Source organism: Alligator mississippiensis, chromosome 1, assembly GCF_030867095.1.
Source record: "Alligator mississippiensis isolate rAllMis1 chromosome 1, rAllMis1, whole genome shotgun sequence".
In the NCBI taxonomy this organism is placed as follows: domain Eukaryota; kingdom Metazoa; phylum Chordata; order Crocodylia; family Alligatoridae; genus Alligator; species Alligator mississippiensis.
This window is the reverse complement of record NC_081824.1, coordinates 9,001,800-9,024,874: the sequence shown is the minus strand read 5'-3', so window position 1 is coordinate 9,024,874 and position 23,075 is coordinate 9,001,800. Positions and strand designations below refer to the sequence as shown.

Below are 23,075 nucleotides of genomic sequence, written 5' to 3'. Positions count from 1 at the left end.
GTGCAACCTGGAAGCTGCTCCTGCCCCTGCTGCACTGCACTGTGCCATGCCACGCCACTGCCAGCAGTTGAGCAGCTGCAGTCAGGTGGCTCCTGCCACAGTGCCAGGACTCCGGCTTCAGCTCCTGGACACTTTCGCAGGAGCTGAAGCCAGAGCCCTGCATGCTGGAGCAGGAGCAACTTCCAACAAGCTGCAGCCAGGCAGGTGCTGCTCTGCACCCCTGCCTCCAGCACAGCTCCTCCTCTTGCTCCTGCTACACCGCCCCACACCACTCCCAGCAGGCACACAGGGGGCCAGCTCCAGACCCTAGAACTGGAGGCAGGAGGCACAGAGCAGTGCCCAGCCGGGCTGCAGGCACTGGTGGGAGCGTGGTGCTGATTGCTCTGGCATGAGCGAGCAGGGCTCGGCCCCATGCAGAGCACCACGGGGGCAGCGTGAACCGTACTGCCCAGACACACACCCCTCACCTTCCTCCCCTCCAGCAGGCTCCCAGGAATTAGCAACCAGGCAGCCCCAAGGCAGGGGCACTCTCCCTCCCCCACACCCCCTCCAAGGGGACTTTTGGCAGGCTTTTCTCTGTCTCCAGAAGGGGAGGGGGGAAGCAGAGATAGGAAATTGCCTCCTCCTTCCCCCACAGATAGTTTGCCCCTCTTTTTTTCCCCCCCACCTCTCTTTGCTCCCTTCCCCCTCCCCTGACCCTTCTAGGAGACACTTTTTGCCAGCTTTGTTTTTCCACAGGGAACCAGCTATTTCACGGGAGACCGCCCATTACACGATTTCCACAAAATCCTGCATTTGGCAGGTCCCTACTCATGGCACACCTGGGAGAAAGGTTTCCCCTGCTGGTGTACGTCGTCCCTATAAAAAGGGCACCAGTTTGCATCTTCAGGGCTCCACACATACATGCAGACCTTTTTACCTAGCCAAACATGGCCGCAGCTAGGTAATGCCGTAGTCCACACATCGCCTGCAAATATAAGACACCAGACATGATGTTGACAAACTTTATTTAGTTGAGTAGGTGTTTATGGCATTGCTGGGACAGAACATGGGATGGAAGAGATCACCACAAAGCAAAAAACACACACAGTGAAACCCAAGGACCACATGCAACAGGCACCTTCAGAGCCCTTCACGAAGGGCAGCCTCTCTGCCCATAGGCAGCTCCCATACCATGAGTAATTTGCTCCATTTAAAAACAGAGTACTGGCCAGGTACATTTGCAGAGTTTTGAAAGCACAGACAATCCTCTTATGGGCAGCTGATGCAGTTTCCCAGAAACCCCAGCACAGAGAGTCTTACAAGTCGTTGCTCAGACATGCATGCTTTAAAAATGCTTGCAGAGGAGTTTGCACCAACTGTTGGCAGGGCTTGCAAGTCTTCTGGGTCAAGTTTCTCCACAAGTCAAGTGATTTAGGAGACTAAATCCAGCTAGCCTCCAATGGGAGTGGGATGCTTCCCCCCCATTTGTTTGAAAGGGTTACCTTCAATCTCTAGTATTAGTAAAGGCTTTCAATTGGGCACAAGTTTTGTTCTACTTCTCGTACAGGCAGAGCCTACCGTAGCACACACAGGAGATTCGGGACAAAAAGGCATGGAACAAAAATTTATGGAATTTTAGTATTTCTGCAGCCTTAACATTTCCAGATGTGCAGAACCCCGGTTTTGAAGCCCATCATCAGCTCGGCAGCTCCTGACCTTTTCAGGTCCCTGCCTTTCCACTTGGCTTTCAACTTCCAGCCTGGACTGCAAGACTCACTTGTCATGGGTCTATTTGAGTTGCTGCAGAGTCAAATGCTGCATAGCAAGAGGATATTTGAATCCTGCCTGCCAAATCACACCAGCCTCTATTTAGGCTTTAGGCACCACCACAAAATTGGCAGCCGAAATCTAATTGCTGGAACAGCTGATGCTGACTTTGTAGCACAGGGAGTCAGAAGAAAGGACCAATAATCTAAACTTGGAAACTAAGCCACTTCAGTTAAGAGTCAGAGATCATGGGACCCCCAGTCACTCTGACAGCATCCTTTCTGGCACTTCAATAATCTAACTGATAAATCTATGCTTTACTTAAAGTTAAAAACCATCACCACCCACTGGTGAATTTATTCACTGCTATTTTGAAAGAAAGATCCAGACTTCAGACATGGATACACTCCAAATAATAGCAGCAGAGTTGAAAGATTTTACCTAAACAAGACATTTCTACTCTGTAAGGGTGTTAGGCTACAATGGCAACAACTTGTATCCCCAAAAGCTAAGGTGCGGGACCCAAATCAACTTTGCTGAGGAGCAGCTGAAGCTTTCAAGTGCACTAAACACTCATTTAGAAGACTAGGGATGCGCACATAAAGGCTTTTAGCTGCTTACAAAAATAAAAACAATAGTCTAATTCTTTTGGAATCAATGCCACCAAAAGAGGCTTTGTTAGCCCAGGCCGTTTGAAGTCAACTATATAATCCTTCCCAGGCTCCACTAGAAGGTACAGAACAACTGCTGGTATTCTCCAGCTGGAGCTTGGGCTAAAGAAAGTGGCAGAAAAGTTCAAAATGAGTCTGAGGATTATTACAGAAGTCAGATGTTCATGAGAACTTGGATTCTCCTATCCAGAAGATCAGATCAAGAAGACAATGTCATCCGACAACATGATCTGGTTGTCATCTTGCATGCGTCCCAGTGCCACCTTGACTTCAGTGGATGAAAACGGTTCAGGATTGTCCTGGTTGATGGACTTCATCAGGGCCTTCAGACCTACTGACTGCGCGTGAGAAGCTTTGAACACTTCCAGGAGGGCTGCCTTGAATGCCTTCAGCCTAAGCGAGCAAAAGAAAGGTCTGCTAGAATCAAGAGCTAAAACATAAGACACTCTCTTTCCCTGCAGCACCAGCTCAAAATTTAACACCCAGCTACGTGGTCTTCCCCAGACCAAGCCTCACCCCACTAAAGAAACCAAAGACTGGTGTCACTGACTGCTATTAGCTTTATGGAAGGGGGTTATACCACAGTGCAACGTTTCCTACACCTTAAGGGGGTTACGTCCCAAAGTCATGCCATCCACTGATGCTCTCCAAAAAAAATTCGCGCTGCCCCACCCCTCCATGCAAACATAAGACCATCGTCACTTCCTGGGCATTCATGATGAGTCTCCCATTCAAGTGCTAACACAGGCTGACCCGGATTAGTTTACAAAACCTGAAGCAGACTGTAACCTAAGATGGAGTTACGGGCTGTACTAAGGATCAAACTCCTACACAGACAAGACCCAGTGCCCAGGAAAGGCATGCAAGCTCTTGGACGGATGCCTGTGGAAAGTGCATCTAAAATGCACACACCCATAATGGGGCGAACCCACCCACTGCTTCTTTAGCCTGCCACGCACCTTGACTCAGTCAGCTCAGGCTTTGTAGCCCCTCCAGTCTCCGCAGCTTCTGGAGTCTTAGGAGTATGTGCCTGGACTGGAAGCAGAGAATAAAGAGAAGAGATTTAACCGGCCAGCAGTGAAGAATTACACTCAATCCCCTCAAACATCTGTGTGCATGCAAAGGGTGGTAAAGCACACTGCTGCAATCCAGGGTCCGGGTTACATCTTAGCCTGCGCCTGTACAGCACCCAGCAGGTCACAGGTGCCAGACACTGTCCCAGAAAAAGAAAGTTATCCCTTTGGGAGCATTTACAGAGTGGGCTGTAATTCACATTACAGGTTAACTGTTTGCACAGGAGAATAATAGCACCCTGAATGCTGCCATAAGGACCCTGGATGGTCCTCTCACAGCATCTGATAAAGCAAGTGAGCTTTAGGTCATGAAAGCTTGTGCCATATCAAGTCTATTTGAATTAAACTATAACATGCAAATCTACCACATCCTTTGCTCTCATAATAGCCATGCTAATCATTAAAATCTATGAGCAAAGAGGCATAAAAGGAAGGATGCCCTCAGCATGGGAGGACTACAGCAGCATCCCTCACTGTATTTATTTAGTGCCAGCTCTGTTATCATGCATTTTGGAGAAGCAAGGGCATGAAGACACTGCTACCTCTGGATACTCTGGGGTATCACCCCAGTGCTCTGTCCAAGCTAGGTTGTACGGACATCTTCAATCAGGTGCCCCCAATGCTGAGAACTGTCCCATTGCCCATTTGATCTCACCCTCCCTACCGCCCATGAAAACACCATGATGGATGTAGTGCTGTCAGTCATTCACAATGCTTGGAGACATGGCCTTTACAAAGCCCCACTTGGATTCATAGCACTACACGAGTATATAAAATGGCACCAGTCGGACGTTAACTGAACAGCTGTCTCAGAGCAGCATCACAAGCAGAGGTGGGGGCACCCATTACAGCTAGTATACTCTGGAGGAAAAACCTACAGCAGCCTTGTGGCATGAGTGTGCCCTCTAAAATGCCTCACTGCCACCTTGCAGGGTTGCAACACCGTGTCAGCTCATTGACTGGCTGGGACAAAGCCCAGCAGATACTGTTAAATGGAAGCCCCTTGTATAGTCTGCCCAGTATGCTTCCAAGTTGCATCTAAGCCCCAGTGCCCATAGCTGGGAATCAGTCTGGGACATATGGACATGCAACTCTGAACCCAGGGCTTCAGCCTGGCCAGCGTGGCTGCTCCTCCTGGGCTGCCACCCGGCAGCTCACCACCCACACTGTCCCGAAGCCCCGCTTAGGGCCTAGCCCTCTGCCCACCCCCATCCCCAGAGGGCCCATTGGACTCAGTTGACCTCCACTTCTCCCTGCCCAGGAGCAGGAAAGGTCTGGGCAACAGGGCTCAACCTGGTCCCAGACTGCCTCACTGTGCCCTCCAGCTTGTGCTCTAGCTAGGCTCTCTGCTCAATCTCCTGGCTTCTCGCCCCAATTTGCTTCAGCTCCACTCTCTGCCTGATTCCCCAGCTTCCCGACTCTGCCTTGTCCCTAGGCTGAGCTCCTGCCTTTCTGACCCCACTTGTCCCTGGAACCTGCTCCCAACACCCATCTGCACCTGGATCCCAGACCTGACTGCACACAACCCAGTGCGACATCCCAGAAAACACTCACCTTCTGGCATCTCCTCTTCTGCCTCGCTGAAGTCATAGGGGTCATAAGAATCTCCTTCCTTGCCATCCTGGTCCTGAGAGGCCGACTTCCTCCTCCTGCCGGGTAAAGAAAAGGTCACTCCTATGCCTGCTACGCAAGGCAACACCTCCTGCCCTTGAAGAAATGCATGGTACTCTCCTAACCGTGGTACAAGGAGACCACTAGGCAGTGAGGGGCTACTCTCCCATCATTCATGGGACCACATGCTAGTATCCAACACGGCAGGGGCAACCCGCAGCATGGCACACAGCATCCCAGAGGCACCGGCAGGCTGCACATGTGGTCCTGACACTAGCCACAGCCACACTATCTTGCAGACTGCTGAAATGCCTTCGTGCCTTTGACTACCTGAAAGGGGGTTCAAAAGAGGATGGAGCGGGACTGTTCTCAGGGGTGGCAGATGACAGAACAAGGAGCAATGGGCTCCAGTTGCAGCAAGGGAAGTTGAGGTTAGATATTAGGAAAAACTCACTCATTAGGAGGGTAGTGAAGCTTTGCAACAGGTTACCCAGAGAGATTCTCCATCCTTGAAGGTTTTTAAGACCTGGCTAAATGAAGCCTTGGCTGGGATGATCTGGTTGGGGCTGGTCCTGCTTCGAGCAGGGGGTTGGACTATGCAACTTCCTGAGCTCCCTTCCAACCCTCATTGTCTATGACTGTAAGGCACAAACCTTTGCTCAGCCCAGGCTGATCATTGCTGGGAAATCCATTCCTGGAGCAGTTTGGTCAATGGCACCAACTGTGCCATCCAGATTTACACACACCCCTCCACCCACCTCTTTTTCTTTCTCTCCGCTGCCTCCACCTCCTCCTCCTCATCTCTCTCCGTGTCATCATCCTGCTGCTTCTTGCGCTTCTTCTCCTTCTCTAGCACCTGCAGAGGAAAACGGACGGCCCGACACGAGCAGGTCAAAGCCAGCACTGACACCAGACTGGTGATATAGTCACTCAAAGCAGCCAGAGCAGCAGGCACACTGGAACAGCATTGGTGATGGTACGCAATATTTTATACAACAGGAGATGGTTTCGGCACCTCCACGTGCTTTCTGTCCAGTGTAGGCTCAACACCAAGCCATGCCACTATTCCCTGCATTTGACCACGGGGAATTACAGCACAGAGGAGTCACCTGCCCAAAAGCAGCATCACCAGAGAGGGAACCCAGAAGCCCAACTTCTTGCATCCCAAAACCACTGTGCTCCTGACTTTTAAGGGCCTGGTGCCAGCTCCAAACACAGCAAAGATGCAGAATAGTCTATTAGCTTCAAGGTGGCAAGCCAAGCCCCTAAACCTCTCCTGCCCCAAGTCACAGCTGCCACGAGCAATCGCAGCCAGGAGCACGTCACAGCTGGGTTCAGAGGGAGGCTCTCCCACCCTCTCCAGCGAGAGCCAGAAGCAGATGCAGAGAGCACCCAGCTCCTCCAAGTCCCAATGTAACGGTGCCCCTTCAGTATAAGGCTTTGGCCCCAAGAGCCCACTGAAGGGCAAGGCAGCCCTCCCTCGACGCACTCTCACCTTCTTGAAGTAGGCAAACTGCACCAGCTCCACAGCTGCTTCGGCGTCCTGCAGATCAATGGTCTTGCTCATGCGGGCCTTGGCGTGGGCTGTGGAGAGCCGGATGAGCGTCTCCAGCGTCCGGGCCGTGACCGGAGAGGTCTGAGGAAGGACAGATGTGGAGAGGAAGGGGTCACACAACTTCATCGGTTGTGAAACGTGTTGGATGGACTGGGAAAGGCAGGACCGAGGCAAGTGGCAGGCAGGGCCAGCCAGAAAACCAGGGTAGGGAACATGTTTGGCCCATGAGGTGGGGCTCCAGCCTCAGGTGTAACAAGTGCTACAGCCTCAGCATCCAGCAGGCTAAAGCAATGAAAGCTGTGGCTCAAGGCTGACCATTTGCTTTCAGAAAAAGGGCAACAACCCAGCCCGAAGACTCAGCCTTGCAATGAGCTTTTCTGGGATCCTAGCAGACCCCAGGCCACAATTCAGGGGCAGAGCGTGGGCAGCTCAAAACTCTGCAGCGCCCCGAGAGCAGCAGGGGACTGCACCGCCAGCCAAGCCTCAGCTCGAGGGCACTGCCTGGATCGCTCACCCTGGCCACATCGGAGTTGATCTGGTCCTGGCTGCGGAGGCGGGAGTACTCCTCTGCGATGTAGCTGGCTGACTCTTCAGTCAGAACGGGCTTGATGATCTTGGCCACATGGATGTACTTCCGCATGAACTCCATGCTGACGATCTTCTCTCTGCCGGGGACACGCACACCCATGTCACGTGAGGAGCGAGCACACGGGAAGCTTCACACAGCCCTTTTCTCACCTGCTGTTTACGTGAAAGGGACCCCCAGAAAAGGGACACATGCTCTCAAGGCTGCGTATTTTGAACACACACGACATTCGGCAGAGATACTTCCCTGTAGCCTGTGCTACAGGTTGGGGCACCAGGGCAGCAGCATAGCACCCCAGAGGTGGCAAGAGAAGTCGTTCTTCCATGCTGCTCAGCAATGCAGTATTGTACAGTACAATTTTGGGCCTCGCACTTCAAGGATATGGACAGATTGGAAAGTTCAATATCTTCATTAACAAGCTGGAAGATGGGATGGATTGCACCCTCAGCGAGTTTGAAGATGACACCAAGGGGGTGGGGGGAGTAACAAATATGCTCAGGGGTAGGGCTAGGATTCAGAGAGACGGAGACAAATTGGAGGATCGGGTCAAAAGGAATCTCATGAGGTTCAACAAGGACAGGTGCAAAGTCCTGCACTTAAGACAAAACAATCCCATGTACCAGTACAGGCTGGGGCTGACTGGCTGGGCAGCAGCTCTGCAGAAAAGGACCTGGGGGTGACAGGGAACAATAAAATGAATATGAGCCAGCAGTGTGCCCTTGCTGCCAAGAAAGCTAATGGCATCCTGGGCTGCATTGGTAGGAGTGTTGCCAGGAGCTCAAGGGAAGTGATTATTCCCCTCTATTGAGCACTGGTGAGGCCACATCTGGCGTCCTGCATCATGTTTTGGGCCCCCCACTACAGAAAGGATGTGGTCAAGTTGGACACAGTCCAGCGGAGGGCAACCAAAGTGGTTCAGGGCTGGAGCACATGACTTCTGAGAAAAGGCTGAGGAAACTGGGCTTATTTAGTTTAGAGAAGAAAAGGCCAAGAGGGGATTTAATAGCAGGGTGGCTCCAAAAGACATGGCGCTGGACTGTCCTCAGTGGGGGCAGACAACAGAACAAGGAGCAATGTTCTCAACTTGCAGCAAGGGAAGTTTAGGTTAGATAATAGGAAAAATTTTCTTACTAGGAGGATAATAAAACACTGGAATGGGTTACCCAGAGAGGTGGTGGAGTCTCCATCCTTGGAGGTTTTTAAGACCCGGGTAGACAAAGCCTTGGCTGGGATGATGTAGTTGGGGATGGTCCTGCTCTGAGCAGGGGGTTCGACTAGATGTGACCTCCTGAGGTCCCTGCCACCCCTCACTTTCTATCGTTCTACCCAAAAGGTGATTACGGAGAGGATGGAGATGGGTTTTTCTCTGTGCCTGTAGGGGATAAGACTAGGAGCAGTGGCTTGAAGATTAGGAGGAACTTTCTGACTCTCCGGGTGCTCAAGCATTGAACAGGCTGCCCAGAGAAGCTGAGGAATCACCATCCCTGGACATTAAGAGGTTAGTCTGATACTGGACTGGGACGGTTTATTCAGGTATGGTCCTGCCGTGAGCAGGGGCCAGGCAAGACAGCCTTGCAAAGTCCCTTCCAGCCCTGCTTTGCTATGATCCTAAACCCCTGGGATCTGGAGGCACAGGGGCAGGCCCTCTCCACGGGCAGTGGACTCAACCACGCCACAGAAGGACACTCACTTGCGCCGGTTGGGCCCGTGCAGAAGGTTGTCATGTTTTTCATACACCTGCAGCTCCTGCTCCTCCTCCTGAACGAAATCGGGGTCTTCTGTGGCCAGGATCTCCACGGCGCTGCCCAGGGGCATGGCTGCAGGTAGAAGGCATGAGTTTAGCTGGGATTGGGGACAGCAGCATTTCCGCACCCTTCGTCTGAACCCTCAAGGGACAGGCTCATAAGGGAACCTTAGAAACAACTATACCTACAGCTTGGCTAAGCCCTGAAATTAGCTGGCACTGAAGTAAGACACTGCAGGCTGGGAATGGGGGTAGGAAATATGGGATAAGTCCATAATTATTAGGCCAAATAGCAGGGGAATCTCCTTCCCAGAGAGGCCTGTTTGATGGCAGTCCTCAATGGCAATGACGGCCATGCAGGAAGTCCAGCTCCCCCGCTGCAGCCCCCAGGCCTGGAGAGGACAAGCAGGCAGGGCTGTGGCACCGCGCAGCAAAAAGCCTACTGGAGTGTGCGGGGGTAGGGGATGCTGGAGAGGAGTCCCAGCTCACGGGTAATGAAGAAGCACCAACTTTTCAGACAATGCATGGGGCTTTCAGAGGGAAATCTGAACTCACCATCCCCATCCTGCTCATTGGGGCCCCGGTACCGATGCATGCGCAGGACGTGGTCCGAGATCTCCCGATCCTGCTCTGGATCCATCTGATCCAGGACAATGAAGAGCAGGTCAAATCGAGACAGCAAGGAGTCCTGAAGGCCGATGTTCTCCATGGGGGTCTTGTACTGATCGTACTGCGAGTAAGGGGAGCGAGTTGTTAAAGGTAATGCCGCAACCATCAGCTTTCAGAGCGGCAAGGAGACCCCAGCACAGCTGGAGATGGGAGGGAAGGGGGCAGTTAAGGGCAGTAATGCCCCAGCTTAGCAGACAAGGTTCCTTGGGTGAATTTGATATCTTTTATTAGACCAACCTAAATGGTTGGAGAACAGTTATTAAGCAAGCTGTCGGGTTCAAAAACCCTTCGTCAGGCTAAGGACGCTGCAGCAGTTGGCGAGTGCTCTTCCTGGATGGAATGAAAAGTAAACAAGCCAGCTTAGCAGGTCATTTCATACACGGCCTTCTCCATAGCCAGCTGCAAGCCGGGTGCTCAAAACTATCCCCAACACTGGGAAGGGAATGAATCAAGTCTGGGGCTAAAACTAAATGCCCAGGAGAGCGAAAGAAAAAACTGGGAAAGGATGTGGGTCAAAGATTTAAAGCTAGGGAAGCAGAGGGGAGCACTGAGCCAGGTCTTGACAGCAGCCATCCCTCCCTGAAGAGGCTGAAAGATTTGGTGGGCGCCAAACAGAGGAACTTTGTCCCCAGGCATGAAGTGGCCAGGGACCAGAGTTGGCCCCACTATCACGGGGCCCCCAGGCACCTGCTTTGTTCCACTTCCAACTCATCAGCTTCAAGACAGGGCTGCACTAGACAGAGCACGAGCCCAGCTTCGACTTTAGGACAGACTCATGATGTCGACACTTCAGAGATTTGGCCCAAATGACCTGGGGGTCTCTTCCAACCCTGACTCCCCCCAGCCTCTTATTTGAACTGGAAGTTTGCACTGCCTGGAGTTTCCCCCAGGGTCTCCTGGCCAGCCCACTATTCCAGTCCCAGAGGAGATGAGATAAAGGAGTCCCCTGGAAAGGAGGATGAGAACTGGACCCTATTTGGCTTCACATGCTTCCTTCCTGATCTCCAGCTCTTGGCAACAAGGCAGTTCAGGCAGCCCCCGTGGACAATCAGCCTTCACCCCACTCACCCTGCCGTACACGGGGTTGGCCGCGGCCAGCACACTGCAGCGCGCGTTGAGCCGGGCGTGGATGCCGGCTTTGGCGATGGTCACGCGGCCCTGCTCCATCACTTCGTGGATGGCCGTGCGGTCGATGTCGGACATCTTGTCAAACTCATCGATGCAAACCACGCCCCGGTCAGCCAGGACCATGGCACCTGCTTCCAGGCGGCGCTCCCCTGATGGAAAGACATCTGCGGTGACACCCAGCCAATGTCCCCAAACCCTCCCCTGCAGGCTCCAGCAAGCTCCCTCTTCTCCCTATGGGTGCAGCCACCCCCTTCAGCCCCAACTGATCATGGACTGACACAGTCCTGACTTCAGACCCCTTCTGCCTAGCTCTCCTCAGCGAGGGAGGCAGCCAGGGGCAAGAAGTAAGCAAGACACAAGCAGGACAAACCTTCAAAACTGAACCTGGGGGATGGGAGGAAGAAGTATAATCAGCTTCCCAGCAAGCAAGGGAGGATGCTATCCAGGCAAAGACTACAGAAACCCTCCCATTGCTACTGCACCCCTAAGCACATCCCCCCGGACAGGATCCAGCCTGCCCCTTACCAGTCTCCTGGTCTGTGGTGACGGCTGCAGTCAGACCCACCCCGGAGGAGCCCCTGCCAGTCGTGGCGATGGCCCGGGGAGCTGTGGAGAGCACGTACCGCAGGAGCTGAGATTTAGCGACTGACGGGTCTCCTGGAAGGGACAAAGCCGTGATCACGGTGTGGTCAATCACACCTACTTTGAAGCTCAAGCAAACCTAAAATCATCATCATAGGATCCCAGTGCCACTCTGGGAGTCTGAAAGCCAATTCCCCCAGCCGTACCTATCAGGAGGACATTAATGTCTCCTCTGATGCGAGTCCCGTTATCCAGCACTTTCTCCACCCCGCCAAGCAGCATGCACAGAATCGCCTTCTTGATGTACTCATGCCCGTGGATACTGGGTGCCAGAGACTTTGAGAGCTGGTCAAAGATGTCCTAAGACAGAAGAAGGGAGGGTACAAAAATAAGAAACCCCCGACAGCGAGAAGGGGAGATCAAGCAGCTCAGGCTCTGTTAGGCAGGAAAGGAGGGGACTTTAACTGGTAACATGTCCAGCCCATTTCCCTTTGCAGCTGGGACCAAATCAAGAAAAGACTCAACAGGTTCGATTCCCTGAACTCCAGCCATTGGGGACAACAGCTGAGAAGCGGAAGAGTGGAGTATTCAACATCAGCGATACAAGAGAAGAGGACCTGTCTTTTAAACCACACCTCCCTCCAAAAACAACAAATGGGAATCGTTTTCAACATGGGACTAAGCCAGGGGTGTGCAAAACAGCCCATGGACCAGATCCAGCTCACCAAGGGATTTTATCTGGCCTGCAGTGGATCCCTCAGCCCCATTCAGCTCAGGCGCAGGGAGCCAGCCCAAACCATGGTATGTGCAGCTGGTCCTGCCGCCAAGGGCACAGGGGGCTGTGGGCACACACCAGCTGGACTCCACTTTGCAGCAGCGGTGGCTCCTTCCTGCTGCCACTGCCAGTGTCACCACCACCGCTGGACCCATCCTGTCTGCACCCACTACCGGGGGCACCAGGCGGAGCAGGCAGGCAAGCAGGGTTTCCATGGGACAGGCAAGTGGAGCTGGGGCCAGGATCATAGGGCAGTGACAGCACGGGGCCAGGGCAGATCCCCACATGGCAGATCGTGACCAGCCCAAATCAAGTGGGGGGTGGAGAACCCGCCTGTGACCCAGTCCCTGCTACCCCCTCCCTAGCACAGGAACATTGTTTAAACCGAGAACCTGACGTGGATGCTGGGTGTGTTTGCAGATAGCCCCAGACATCTATTCTCAGTGGAGAATTCTTCCCACACAGACCTGAATTAATTTAGCAGTGCTAAAGTTTTCAGGTGCAAGACCAGATCCCAGTGCTAGTCCTAAGAGATTAAAATCACCACCTCCTCCCTTACGGTAGTGTCAGCACATCCCTTATAGAAGACTCCTGCAGCTTAAACAATGCACGCATGAGACACTGCTGACTAGACAGGAAGGTGTCCATGCTAAGCATCCATGAGAAGCAAGGGACTCATTTAAGACTGGCTCATGGGATTTGCAAAAAAAGATACAGCATCACCGATCAGGCTGGGGAAGTTTTCCCCCCCCCCACAATGTAGGAGGCAGAAGTTGAAGTTAGAGCCATTAGAAACTGGAAGCTGCTTTAAAACATCTCTCTGCCTCTAGGTCTCTCTCAAGAGCATATCTGAAGACAAACTTCATACCTTTGAGCGACTCTTGCTAAATCTCTTGATCTTGGCCACGTCGGTAGCAGAGTAGAGAGGCCGAACTTCCTTGCTCATCTGCTTTACATGGCAGGCAATCAGGATGGTCCTGGAGAAGGAGTTTGGTCATTTCACTTATAAAAAAGGCGTAGCCCATCGGTAACCCTTCAGACTTTGCCCTACAGCCCCCAGTAGTAGCCCAGGGCTCCTTCCACAAGCGTCACGAGTTCTCCACGTGGAGGAGTCTTGGTGAGCCTGGGACAAACCTTATCCCTACACCCTCCCATCAGCTCAGCTAACTGAACCACGAAACTGCTCTTCAGAGTTTGTATTACCCTTCACGCCCATTGGGAACATAGCAACCCGCAAAGCAATCCTTCCAGGAGAGAAGCCAGTCACAAGATTTAGGGGTTTCCATCAGGGTCCTGGCTTAATGCCAACTCTATACCACAGCTTCACTCCAACCCACCACCCCAGAAGTGGTTGCATCTCGGGGGCAAGTGAATTGTTTCTCCCTCTAAATGCTGGGTCCCTTTTTAGGATGAAAGCAGCCATAGAAACAGGGGGAGGCTGGACAGGCACAGACCCACCTGAACGTGCCCGAGGTGTAGCCCCCTTTCTTCCCTGGCAGGCAGCGGTACGTCCCCACAACTTGGATCCGGTCCCCTGGCTTCACCTTGTCCACGAGGTCATCATCCAGAACGATGTCCACAGAGCGAGGCAGCTGCCCAGCCGGCGCCTTCTCAGGCATCTCCTGGATGGTGATGGTTTGATGGTCCTTGTAGACAGACAGGCCAAACTCTGTCTCCAAAGGGTTGTTTTCTTCATCCTGGAGAGGAGACGAGACAACAGCAGTGAGACCCCTTTGTCCAGAGCAGAACAAGAGGATTTTGCAGGGAGAGAAGGGAAGCAGCAGTGGGAAAGGAGGGCAGGGAGATAAGGTAAAGGGCCTTTCCACTGAAGCTGCTGGAGGCAGGGACTCGTCTGAATTCACCCAATATTCCTCATCCTAGACACCTTGTCTGTGCTACCCAAATGCATCTCTCCATGCCCTGACCTAGGCCTTCATGGAAAAGAGAAGCAACCATGGACCACTTGGAGAGAGGTCTCATGCGACAGACCTTTGAGGAAAAGAAAGGGTTTGTTCCTAGCAGCCATCTTCCACTCCCCTGGGGCAATTGGAGCAACACCGGATCCCATCGGAGAGGATGTCTACACTGCACTGTAGCAAATAGTCAGGTTAGCTCAGGTACCCACAGCAATATAACCACAGATCTCATCCCAGGCGACTTATCCTGTAGCTAGGGTGAATCACAACCTACCAAACTGCAACCTACCTCAGGTACCTGCACACTAGCTGTGGCAGGAAGAACAGTTGGGTATGACTCCACAATAGGGGATGCTCATGCCTCTGCCACAAAGCAGACCCTATAGGCAGCTGCCACTTTAACACAACAGGGTTACGTCAGATGAGTCCCTACCCAGTGGCTATAAGGGACTATGGGGGGTGTGTATAGGACTATAGCTGCCCCATAAGGTCTAAAAAAGGAAGAAAGAAGAAGCAGGAACTCAAATGCTTAAAGCATGAGCCTCTACAAGATCTCCAAGAGAAGCTGCTCAGCCTCCATGTGCGGGACAGCATTCACTGCTGCCTCCCCTGCACTCACCTTCACGGGGTAGACGGAGCTGGAAGGGAAAGCCTCCAGCGACGTCATGTCCGTGTACCGCCGCTCGATGGTCTTCTTGGTGGCGGGGCAGTAATGGACACTGCGGACAACCTTGGGGCGCACCAGGGAGCCTGTGGCCAGGGTGTGGGGTAAAGAGAGGGCAGAAAAGAAGTGAGGAGGGAAAACACCGTGTCTGCCCACACCAGCCCAGGGGTTCCTGCTGGGAAGTCATGCCCCAACAGGGCACATTTCTGCTCACTGTCTGCCCCATGGCTTATTTAACCCCTAAGGACCAACCTAACTATCCCCAACACCCAAATGTCATGCTCCAGGGGCCCGATTTCCATCTAACACTCACATTTGGTGACAATGCCCTCCACACAGACAATGCAGCTGAGGAAACAGGATGTCAACGTCCGGGGTGACACGTGCTTGGCACCAAAACTGCCCTCGAGCCCAATGTAGAACTCCTCGTACTGCTTGGCATAGGTGGCATCGATGGAGGCGACAAAGTCCTTCAGGGCCCGCTGGAAGGCGAGCAGCTCCTCAAAGGCGTTATTCAGGAGCCTACAGCAAGAGGAGAGCAGTCACTTCTGCTGTGAAGAGGAGGACCTGGCCAGCACAGCCACAGCAAGAAGGCACCTCCTTTAGGCAGGAGTAAGTCCCAGTACCTTCATGGAGCAAAAAGGCCAGGAGAACAGAGCAAACAAATGCACCACACCCTGAACCTTCATTTCCTCTGGGACACCAGGGACAAGGCAAGAGAACAGGATGCAACCTGCCATTGAGAATCAAAGGGCTCACAGGAGCTCCTGGCCTCAACTACTATACCCCTCTGCTGTCAAAGAGCAGACACCACAACCAAGGCACCAGGGTGTACACTGAGGGAAAGCAAAATCCAGTCCACAAGCCGGATCAGGATCCCCACCCAGCTGCGTGCCTGTCTGGATCCAACATTTTGCCCACCCCAGGTGTATGCACAGTCAAGGGCACTGGAAGTTGAATGCACCCAGCACCTGGATGGAGGCAAGGAGGCATTCATATACACGTTCTGCAACCCTCGGCAGAAGTGGGGAGACTGCCAGCCACAGAAGGAAGGGCTCTGCCGCTACACAAGAGCCGAGCGCAGAAGCTGGCTAAGCTACGCAGTGCAGTCTGAACTGGAGAGACTGTGGCCTTTTAAATGACACTTGAGACCTCTCTGCCTCTAAAGCAATCTGTTTTAAACATATTAACCCGCTTTAGCATTCTTGTTGTGCCATCCCAGTGGAGACAAGGTACACATAGCTCCCTGCTCCCTTGCAACAGAAAATCTGCAACTAGTCTCCAACAGATGCTTACAGAAAGACAGGCTTATTTGTTGTGTAATAGGGAACAGTGGCTCTAGGCCCGCTAAGACAACTACAGGCCCCTCTCAGGGAGGCCACTAGATGCATAACAACTAATTACAGGGGACAACAAGAGAGAATACAGGAATGAGAGTGATGGTTTGAGGTTATTAAGAAGGGATCTGAGTGGGGATACCGAGTGGCCAGCACCCACTGATGTTCAAACAAGTGTAAGGAACCAGTGGATGCCATCCAGTGAAACTGCACCTGGAAACGTGAGCAGAGGAGTGATGAGAAGATGGCCCCACAGCCATGCGAGTTCAACCTGGCTAAAGCCTCCTTCCTTGTCTGAGAGATGCAAGTACATAAGAAAGGCATACCTGATGTGCCAAGGAGATCTTGGGTCTAAGTTAACCAAGGAAAAGTATAAGCTCCCCTTAAAAAGGGAGGTCATTATGGGCACATCAGCTGATTTCTTGGGACAAATAAAGAAAACAGGGAGGGAAGTGAGGTCAGGGGTTAACAAGGGAGCTGGACGGAGCTACCCAGGAAAGTTCACCGACCATGGCCCGCTGCTTCCTGAAATGAGTTGAGTGCAAGTGCAGAAAACAAGAAGCACACGTGTTGCACCTCACCTTCAAAGACAACCCTTTTTTGCCACTGAAAAGACAGCCTTGGACAGAGGGAGGGAGAACAGCTTAACCCTTTGGCCTGTCTGCAAAGTTTTCTACCAGGAGAGCCAACAGATTTCCCAGCTTCCTCTCTGCATATCTCCAGTTGTTGGGATGCTGGAGAGGTTCGACAAACACTTGACTGGGTCAGATAGGGATGATCCTACCTCGAGCAGGAAGTTGGACACAATGACCTCCTGAGGTCCCTCCCAGCCCTCCTTTTCTATGATCCTATAGCACTTGGGATGCCTTTCCCCATGTCACTTCTAAACCCAACATGCAGAGGACAGCACTGTGCAGTTGGAGGGATGCTCCGATCCTTTTTGCAGGCCACACGTACCGGCTGGCCCGCTTCTCATTCTTCCTCCGCAGGTCGTTGACACTGACGATCAGCCGATACTGGTTGTCGCTGATCATGTCCCGGACTTTGCCTTGATAAACACCCTGATCCTCCTGCAAAAGACACAAGGCGAGAGCGTGGTCCAGCTTAAACGGCAATGTGCTTGATTCCAGAAACCTGCAGTGGTTTTGCCAGCCCCAAACTGCCACCAATCCCCAAATGCCCTGGTGGTTAGGAAGGGCCAGGATTATGAACACGCGCTCAACTCCCTCCCCTATACTCTATATGCACCCCCCAAAATCCTTAGTTGATTAACTATATGCAACTGTGCTGGTGTCATTCCTCCCTTAAAGCAGTGCAATGTTGTGTTCAGCTTAGATCAATGATTCTCAACCACGGTGCTGCAGCGCCATGGGGTGCGCCTTGTGCTTTTTTTAAGGGTGCCACACAAGCTTAGCACTGTTCAGAGGCACATCCAGGGGGGGTGCAGTGTCCTCCACTTTTTCTTCTTGCTCCAGCCAAGGTTTAAAACAAGCTGCCTGGTAGTGACAGCAGCATTTCTAGTCAAGCAGCGCTGAGGGACCCAATTGATTTCATGGCTCATTATATTCTACCTGATTTCTTCTAAACTCTTCTTCCACAGGTGTTAACGACCCTCTTTTTTAATGGTCTTGATAGTCCACCAACCAAGCTACCCTTTGCTCTGCAATTGTGGAGCTGCTCCTGCTAACAGAGCCCTTCTTTCACAGCCCTGCAGGCTGTTTTTAACTCCTTCCAATGCAGTTACATTTGTTCTTGCTAAACTGAATAATACAGCCTTGGGCCCTGAGCATATTCATAAAGTTTCTTTTTCCCTGGAGAAAATTGTGTGCGATGTTATACAGGATGACACCACCACCTGCACCCCCTTTTCAAAATCCTAGATCCACCCTTGACATTATCTGCCAACATGATTCATGACATACAAAACTTAAGAGATCTCAAAGAGGAATACAGAACATTGAAAGCACTCTGCCTTGTTGTAGGCTGAGGTCTTTGCAACAGAAAAATGTTTAGTGCAGATCTATGACTATCTGCAGGCAAAAAAAAAAGGTTACAAGAGACAGCCAACTGAGGAGGTGCCTGGAAGGAAATTGCGAACAAACTGCAAACAAAATAAAAAGTGTTATTATACCCCTTTACAAACCCATGCTGTGTCCACACCTTGAATACCGTGCCCAGTTCTGGGACCCTCACCATAAAAAGGTGATAGAAGAGCTAGAGACAGCCCAGAAACGGGCAACAAGGATGACTGATGAGTGGCATGGAGGGGCTTTCATATGAGGAGAGACTAAAGAAGCCAGGCTCAGTTTAGAAAGGAGATGCTTGGGGGGGGAGGGGGGGGATTTACAAAATACTAAATGGTGAAGAGAAAGTCAATAGGGATTTGCTATCTCACCATACAAGAGCTGGGGGGGGGGGGGGGGGGGGTCACAAAATGAAAGTAGCAAGTTTGCAGCCACAAAAAGGAAGTTACTTTTCACCCCGTATGTAACTCAAGCGTGGACTTGTTGCCCCCAGATGTAGGAGATGAGTTTTACCAGATTCAAAAAGGGACCGGACCCCCGTTTGGAGCAAAGGGACCTGGGCAGGGGGGTTAGTGGGGTGGGGGGGCTCAGACTCAGGCCTTCCTGGACCGGAAATGCTGGAGGCTGCAAGTGAGGAAGGAAGAGTGTGGGGGGGGGGGACAAAAACCCCGGTCAGACCCAGTTCACTCTCCCGTCCAGCATCCAGTGCGATACAGGCCTACGTCATGCAAACAGTTAACATGAATTTGACTCCCCCAGAGCAGTGGCTAGCCCCCACATTATTAGGGGGGATACTGGGTGCCCACCAATTAATTTGGGGGGGTCAACTACAGAGAAAACAGGGATGGGAGTAAGGTCATGAGTCCAAGGAGCCTGTGGACACTGCCCAGTGCAACTCTGCTCTGAGAGGAGGGACAGGAAAGGGGCCCCGCAGACTCCAGGGTCCTCCCGACAGGAGCCTCCTTCCTGGGCAGAGATCACAAATGTCGCCAGGGCCAAGAGGGGGGTGATCAGGAGGGCCCAGGTCTTGCTGGGGGCTGGAAGAATTAATTTAGAGGTGGTAATTAACGAAGCGGACCCCTGCAAAGACGCTCCCCACCTCATCATCCAGGAAATCCAGGTAGTCCCGCTGCGCCTCCCGCAGCTCCGCATCCTCCAGCCCGGCCGCGGGGAGCGCCATGCTGCCGTTTCCCGCGCGCTGCGACCGGCTCCGCCCCCTGGCGCCAAAACTCGATACATTTTCCCGCCAGACGCCAAAGTTCCGCCTGCTCCCATTGGCCAGCCCGGGAGCCACCGGCCAATGGGAGAGAAAGCCGGCCGGGCAGCCAACATTCCAGCGCTGCAGCCAATCAGCGCGCGCGGAACGTTAAGTCGCTGGGGCAGGGTTCGGCCACACGATGGAGCGAGGGGCATTGTGGGATGTGTAGTCTTCGCCCTATCCTCCATTAAGCTCAATGGACGCTGCGCAGAGACGGGGTGTTGCATGCTGGGAGTTGTGGTCCTGGCAAGGTGCATGCTGGGAGAAGCAGGCCCTGGATGGGTCGTCCTGGGGCAGGGATTCATGGAGGCATAGCATCTGGCTTGTGGGGCTCCGCATGGAGCAGCAAATTTGGCAGCGGGGGAGTGGTGGTCATCTATACCACTTCCTCCTGCCAAATTCCCAAACCCCAAGCCCTGCACACCTTGCCTGCCGGCTTGAAACCAGTCCACACCCCCTGCTTCCAAAAAGCTGGGCCATGCAACCTCCTCCCTGGGCCAGATTGGGGCTGGGTCACATCCCTGCCCCATCATGTGAAGCCCCCTTCGCACCCCTGAAGGGCTGGGCTCAGGCCCCCCTCTGCGTGGTCAAGTAGTGGCTGCCATGCTGGACCCGGGCACTGGATTGGAACCAGTATCCCCCCAGTTCATACCAATCTGACCAGGGGGTAAAGTTCCTGCCTGACCCCAAATCCATCTGACCCTGAGCGGAGGGGCCAGACCCTCCGTCCAGGAACCTCTGGCTTGATGTCCCACCAGGAGCACTGGCACAACCCAGTCAACCTCCCCAGCACTGGCTGCAGTCAACACCGATGCCTCTGAATGATGGCTTAAAAACACCCGGATGCATTTGTTGCATTTTGTTTTATTTATTGTAATTGCCCTTAGGAAGGAAGGAAGGATTGTTTTCAGTGGACGTGCATCTCTCCTAGCACAACAGATCTCTGGTGCTGGACTGGGAAGTCTAGGCTTTTATAAAAGGAAGCAGCGGTGATGAGGATGGCATGAATAAACATCCATGCAGGATATTATCGGCTGTGTAACACAGTCCGTCAGAGGTCTCGTTCACATTTCATCCCGCTAGAGGGAGCAGATCCCCTTCAAAGCAGTGAGCACGTGGGTTGCCTGCCTGAACAAATGAGTGGGCACCACAAAGGTATCTGGTTTCTTTGCCAGGTTACATATCAGCATCAGGTCTGCCTGGAGACTGCTGAGATCTGCTTCACAGCCGGTGTCACCCTGAATCCTGGAGGGTATTCATGCCACTCCTTTGTTCCTCTAACCGCTGCTGCCTTTCGTTCCACATTGGATTGAATGTCCTGCTTTTCGTTTTCCAAGGTTTCCATGCTCCTGCCCCTCCTTCCCCTCCTCTTTATCTCAGCTTCTCTTCTCTTCCCTTGGTTTAAACGAAGTAGTGGAGCTTGACCAGTGTAAAACTGGAGTAAATGGAGAACTTCTTGCCAAGTACCTATATTCAGATGCTGAGTTACATCAATTCTGCAGCCTGCGCTTCATGTCCATCTTGCTTCCTCTCTTGCTGCTCTGTATAGCTGGAAACTTTCTGCCCTACACAAGGAGGGTTACAAAGAGGATGGAGCTGGACTGTCCTCAGTGGTAGCAGATGGCAGAACAAATGCAATGGGCTCAAGTTGCAGCAAGAGAGGTTTAGGTCAGATATTAGGAAAAACTCTCTCACTAGGAACAAGTTACCCAGAGAGACTGTGGATTCTCCATTCTTGGAGGTGTTTAAGACCTGGATAGACAAAGCCTTGGCTGGGATGATCTACTTGGGGCTGGTCCTGCTTGGAGCAGGGAGTTGGACGATGTGACATCCTGAGGTCCCTTCAACCCTCATTTTCTCTGAGTCTATGCTCTGAAGCCTCCTTCACCCTCTTTCCCCTTTCATCCCTCCTCAACCCCGTCCCTTTCCCTGATCTCTCTTAGGACGGGATTCATTCTCCTCTTCCTAGCAGTAACTTCAATGGGGCTGCACTCATGTTACTGGAAGGAGAAGCAGGCCTGGGGTCTTAGACTCCCAAGCTGATCTTTGCAATTCGAGACTAATGGGCTGTAAAAGTAACATGTAACACAAGTGAATTCACGATGTCAGTGCATCTTCCCTCCTTGATCCTCTATGGTGCCTCCAGCCTAGGGCCGGAGCTGACCCAGGGTGGAAGATGACTGGGACAGTGCATCTGAACCTGGTTCTCCATATGTTGCATGCTGCAGTATTGTAAATGTGTGCACAGGCTTGGTCAAAAGAAAATGTCCCTGAATCAGAATAGAAACAGTGCAAGTATTCCTACCAACCGTCTGATGGCGGAGAACCAGTACCATCAAAATATACTGAATCAGGACCATTGAGTAGATTCTGGTCTCTGCCTCTGGCACTTCTGTTGATGCAGCAGACAGAAAGCTGCTGTAATGAGCTTGCTGCAGATTTCTTTATATAAGGAAATCTCCCAGGTGACATGATCCCAGCACCGGTGACTATACACTTGCTCCTGGTCCTGATCGCGGAGAGGACATATTTAAAGTGTGTAGGCATAACGCGTTGACCAGGCTGAGTGGAAAGCCACAGAAGGCTATTCCAGCCAATTCAAGTAAGAGCATCTATATGAGGCTACCTTGCCTTGGGTGGACACCTCATCTTGCTCTGAGCAGCCTGCAGGATCAGAGGGGATAGAAAGCTCTGGTTCCCCTAAGGAGCTGACCCCAAGTCCTTATCTCTGGCAAGTCCCATGCACACCTAGGGTCCTGGATACCCACACGGTAGAACAGTAGCAGCAACAATAGAAAGACTAATGCTTCCACAGATGCTCCTATGAGTTTACCACTGATAGCAATAACAGCAGACCGAGCCATACAATTTTATAGCTGAGAAACCAAGAAGTGCCAAATGGGGTCTGTGCAGGAGACCAAACACACAGGAATAAGTTGAAGTGTGTGTGTGTGTGTGTGTGTGTGTGTGTGTGTGTGTGTGTGTGTGTGTGTGTGTGTGTGTGTGTGTGTGTGTGTACAGAAAAATCGCAAAACCTGGAACGAATTGATGGGTGCTGTAAAAGCAAAGGACAGGCATTTGTTAGGACGACACATGAGCAGACAAGACAATGAGATGCTTGTTATTTGGCTGGAGGATTTAGTTGCAAGAGGACATTTGGGACAGTTTAGAAACATTATCTGACCCTGACATTAACTGCCAGTGCTGTTCCTCTCTTTGCAACAGATAATACATTGTGGCCTGATACACGTGAGAATGAATGGATCGAGCCTTCATTATCAGCCAAAAAACATAGGAGCGTCCGATGAAGCAGGGAGTCAGCAGGCAGTCCACTGTATTAGAAGCCACTTCACGGTGCATCTGTGGGGTTACAGTATGGCCCCTAAACCCACACATGCAGTACACAAGCCATGGCTTGACCTGGGCTTTGCCATATAGGCTTGGTACTGTAGCAATAGTTGCTGTGCTAGATGTAGGCTTGTGTAGGCTTGACCTGGGCTTTGCTATATACTGCTTTTCCCCTTGTGTGCAGTTTTTATTATTGTCTGTGCAAAGAGAGCATGAGAGAAGGGAAGGCTGTGCATCCTGATTTAGTACAACTGTCCTCTGCTGGTTGGCACTGAAATGGCTCTATTATGTACCCTAAGTCCTGTATTGCTAACAGCGGGCGCATCTACATGTGGCAATTTAAGGCACGTTAGAAATTTTTAGGGTTCATTAAGGGCATGGGTCT

At 52.2% G+C, this 23,075-nt stretch overlaps 1 protein-coding gene across 1 annotated transcript; it reads right to left on the bottom strand.

Moving 5' to 3' along the window:
- Positions 1 to 990: 990 nt before the first annotated feature.
- Positions 991 to 19,305, bottom strand: MCM3 (minichromosome maintenance complex component 3). Its single transcript, XM_014599620.3, has 17 exons — positions 19,184 to 19,305; positions 17,018 to 17,130; positions 15,037 to 15,245; positions 14,679 to 14,809; positions 13,602 to 13,840; positions 13,012 to 13,120; positions 11,575 to 11,728; positions 11,312 to 11,443; positions 10,727 to 10,935; positions 9,545 to 9,719; positions 8,936 to 9,062; positions 7,174 to 7,324; positions 6,600 to 6,740; positions 5,863 to 5,960; positions 5,048 to 5,142; positions 3,380 to 3,455; positions 991 to 2,813 (listed from the first exon to the last, which is right to left on the bottom strand). Exons 1-17 carry the CDS (start codon positions 19,262 to 19,264, stop codon positions 2,615 to 2,617), a joined length of 2,439 nt encoding a protein of 812 aa, XP_014455106.1. The 5' UTR covers positions 19,265 to 19,305; the 3' UTR covers positions 991 to 2,614.
- Between the last annotated feature and the right edge of the window lie 3,770 nt (positions 19,306 to 23,075).